The 4,667-nt window shown below is 35.7% G+C and overlaps 1 protein-coding gene across 1 annotated transcript; it reads left to right on the top strand.

The window, feature by feature from the left end:
• The first annotated feature begins 1,012 nt into the window (after positions 1–1,012).
• Positions 1,013–4,141, top strand: LOC121855688. The gene is made up of 2 exons (XM_042350773.1): positions 1,013–1,076; positions 3,358–4,141. Coding segments are annotated over exons 1-2 (522 nt in total). The 5' UTR covers positions 1,013–1,074; the 3' UTR covers positions 3,878–4,141.
• The last annotated feature ends 526 nt before the right edge of the window (positions 4,142–4,667 follow it).

The following is a 4,667-nucleotide window of genomic DNA, read 5'->3' as shown; positions in this document are numbered from 1 at the left end:
TATATATATATATATATATATATATACATAGTGCGCCAATACAATGTACTTAATTTTAAATACGTGTTACTCTGTAATTATTATTATAATATTTTGTTTTGTTTGCAGATAATTGAAGGAAACACTTTTGAGTATACGGCAATGTGGTTTTGACTATGGGACAAAAAGTGAAAGTCGTCGAAGTGTATATTGAAACAAAATCTGTGGTACAGATTCAATGTGGCAACTGTTTGTCACTTTAACGTCAGTAAAGCGCCAACATCAAAATCAATTCAACGTAATGTGACCAAATTTAAGGGAAGCAGAACTGTTCATTACCCAAATAAAGGGACATCAGGTAGACCGAGGACCTCTGGGACTTAGGTCGCAGTTCCAGTTCTAGTGAACGTCTTCGGTGCCTTTTTGAGGATTGCTAACCACAGAGTGCTGCACACCATCAATGTTCTCCTATGTCCTTGGTCTACCTGGTGTTCCTTTATTTAGGTTATGAACATCCTGTACACTACATCAAGTTATTACATATTTTCACTCTTACAAAGAATCCCAAATAATTCACAATTTTCTAATAAACCCTCCCGGGGTCCATAAAGGTGCCCGCGAACTACAGGTGGGGAACACTGATCTATATATTCGTTTATGGCCGGTCAAAAGTTTAAAACAATATATATACATATTATTAGAAGTTATTTCTAATTGGCAATTATCCCTATTTAGTGTAGTACACATACACACACTCATATGTATATATATATATATATATATATATATATATATATATATATATATATATATATATATATATATATATAAATCATTGTGATAGCGTATTAAAATCTTTGGAAAGAATTCAAGGGCTCTGAACGCGTTTTAGTGGGCTCAACCAATGAAGTACGTCTTTGCCTGATTCATCGTCCAATCCTGGGCCTAGGGTAGAGCAAGTCGACCAATGAGATTTAACTATGAGAAATGTAAGTCTGTAAAAGCATCGTGTCACACCGTCTGTTGACATACCTCTCCTATCCTTCGCTGCGTCAACAAGGTTTTCTAAGTCATCGAAAGTATTCGTCATTTGTAATGTAAGACTCCTGTTTTTAGTTAAAACAAGTGCTTGAGGTTGGTAAATCTTATGTATTCAATTTTATAGTTTTCACAATTATTTACATATTCCTTCAATTCGATTAAAATAATTGTTGCAAAGTCGACCATTTCCGTAATAGTACATTTACACTTTATTTTTATTTAAATTTATATAAGTAAATAGACAAGTTAAGGGAGAGAAAACACGGGGTAAGGTCCAATCAAAAGACAGACCTCATCAGATGCAAAATGTTTCGCGGTTTCGCATTTATGTCTCATATATGTAAATTGTGCCAGTAATATTTTAAACTAGGATGAGACAAATGGTAGAATCGCTGTTTAGGGAGTGGCAGTATGACTTCAGAGGTAATCGGAGTAGCACTGATATAATCTTCACTCAGATGCAGGTTCTTGGAAATAGCTTCGGGGTGCGGTAAGGATCTGTTTGTTGATTTTATCGACCCGAGGAAAACGTTCGACTTAGTGGTAAAGACAAGACTGCAGATGTCTGGATGAGTATGTGGTCAATAGACAGCTTCCTAGTGTAATTGAATGCACCGACAAATTTGTCTAAGCAAGTTAAATACGGAATTTGAAAATGATGTCTGGTTTGATATTTGTACAGGTGTGAAGCAAGGGAGAATTCGTTCCCCATTTTTTATAATGATCGTGTACCTGGACAAGATATTTGTGGAGGAGAATATGGAGGAAGAGGCACAGTTCAAGACATTAGCATATGCAGATAATACGAGTATACATGCCACATAGAATACAATGTTGATGACCTCAAAAATATAATGGACAGGCGGGGGGGATTAGTTTTAAATGAGGAAAAGACAGGGGTGTTGAGCCGTATATAGCCCATGATGGCTACATAACACTTCAGGTGAATGTCTTTAATTACTGTAGATCATTGCCGTTGTCAAAGGGGATATACAGTAAACAGTGGATATCGATTAAAGCAACTAGCTTTAGCAACCCCTCTGTGAGACGTGGTGTTGATGACAAAGGGCAGACGTAGAAAACTTTCTATTGAGAAGAGAGCAATAAAAATCATTTTGGGAAAGACGAGCAGAAACCAAAGTACAGTATATATGATCTGCGGAGGGAGTTTCTTGGTGGGACCGATTTGAGTAGACGCATTAGAGGTGGCTTGGACATGTGCAAAGAATGGATAAAGATAGGATGGATAGCATCTGGGAGAAGACCGGTTGGTTCTCGAAAACGATTCTCCCACCTTACAGGCTTACTGGGGATTAAAGTACTAAGCGAGATTAATTAATTTTTTCTCACAGTGTTAGCAACGTTTGTAAAAGGTTTAGATAATAATGTAAAAACCAACACGTGAACACCACTGTGCCCCTCATATAAACCTATAAATATTACTCTTACCATAACTAATAAATCCTGAAAAAAGTAGAAATCCCAAACGCGCTTCTCTTCTCTTCGAATTATATGATGATTTTATATCTCATTTTTTGAAATTCGTCTTAAGATTTTTTATGAAAACTTGCAGAAAGATTTCATAGGAAATCACAATTTATATATCAGAAATTTAAATTGATTCTTTTCTGCCCCTAATGCATATATATATATATATATATATATATATATATATATATATATATATATATATATATATATATATATATATATATATATATATATATATATATATATATATATATATATATATATATATATAGATATGCAAGTAAATCACTGTAGGTGCGCCTGATCTAGGTATATGCTGATAACCACAGACTTCTCCTTAGTCTGTACCCACCCCTGAAGATGTGAATTACACGAAAGCCCTTGGGAACTTCGTGTTTTCTTCTTTCCTTGTGGTTATCAGCATATATATATATATATATATATATATATATATATATATATATATATATATATATATATATATATATATATATAGTGTGTCGTATTAAGATGGCTTCTAGTTATTTGTTCGTGTGAGCACACATCAACTTATTTTTTGTTGTCTGACACGAAATTCATTAAATCATTAAACTATTGAAGGAAACAGGAAAACTTAACTTAACTTACATTATAAATTCCGCCTTACTGTTAATTCTGGGCACCAAAATGTAAATTTTAGCATCGAGAAGAAGAACTACGGTCACACGTTCTCTAGTCCACGTATTATAAGAGGGATTGACTGAGAGAGTTGGCCCTCTCGTGTAGCTGTCTTTATATTAATATAATAAACCACCATCAACAATTCATGATCCAGAGAAGTGAAAATATTGTTCAATATTTACACAGGACGAGCATGGAGTGGCGGCGACCAGTGAAGCCAACAGCCGTAGAAGATCGCGTCAAATTTGTGTGGATGTGGGTGGAAGGTATGTCACTCCGCGCCATAGCCCGAGAGACAGGTGCCAGCGTGACCACCGTGTACAGGTGGGTCCACCGCTGGCAGCAAGAAGGCAATGTCAACACCAAACCTCGCGGACACAAACCCCTTGTAACACACAGGGATCTTGATTTAGCCAACATTCCTGAAGTGATGCATCAGTCCTCGACAACTTCACTGGATTACACTTCCCTCCAGTGTTATCATAAGCCAGACAAAGTTCCCTACTACCGAGATCTCATGGAAATGGTAGAACATTATTACCCATCTTCATACATGGATTATCTAACGCTCTTGGCAAAGATTCATAAACTTCGATCTACATTCGAATATCTTAATAACCAGTTTATAGACAAATACAGGAATTTGGTCCCCATAAATAGAGTTCCCAGGGTTCACACCATATGTGCCACAGATCTAGATCAATAATATTAGAAACTACGGAGTATCAAACAAAAAAATAATGGGAAAGACTCAGTCTTCAGGTCAGAACTAGACCAAAGAGAATGACAGTAGTGCAAAAAGTATAAATACAAAAATTGTAATTCAATATTTAGTCATTGTGTGTCTGAGTACCACTGTGGAGCGACTCGCCATAATGTTTTGTGCCTACATGTTACCTAACAAAGTTTGATTTAAGTCAATAATGCAATATATATCATTGATTCCATTAAAACGTTTTGCAGTCTCAAATGTCTATTATTTATCCTCAAGCCAAAAGACTCAAATACTTAGCACATTCATTTATTTAATGAATGTTAGCGACCACAGTCCTCCAACCTAAACGTCCTCCAAGTTTGGTTTTATATCTCTGGGGACCCAGTTTTTAATGTCAATCATTCATCCAAATCTCAGCCTTCCCCTGGCCATCCTACTATTAACTTTGCCCATTAATATCTCTGTTATTATCCCTTCATCACCTAATTATCAGACCAAAGTATCTCATCTTTCTTTTCTGTACATTTTAAGTATTTCTCTTGAAGTTTTTGCTCATGTTAGTACTTCTTCCTTCGTTTTCCTGCCAGTGTAGTTTATTATTAACATTCACCTATAACATCACATGTCAAAGGCCTCCTCCACAACCTCTTTCTGGTGTCTGCTGAAAGTGTCCACGCTTCTGACCCATACATCAGTCGTTGCCATATAAAGCCTTTCAGCAGCCTTTTTCTCAAGTTTAAGTTAATTTTTTCTTTTCATTGGGTCTTTTACATTATTCAAC

Source organism: Homarus americanus, unplaced genomic scaffold (genome assembly GCF_018991925.1).
Source record: "Homarus americanus isolate GMGI-L3 unplaced genomic scaffold, GMGI_Hamer_2.0 scaffold16444, whole genome shotgun sequence".
NCBI classification, from domain to species: Eukaryota; Metazoa; Arthropoda; class Malacostraca; order Decapoda; family Nephropidae; genus Homarus; species Homarus americanus.
Note: the sequence above shows the minus strand (reverse complement) of the source record. Positions and strands in the feature narration are given on the sequence as shown.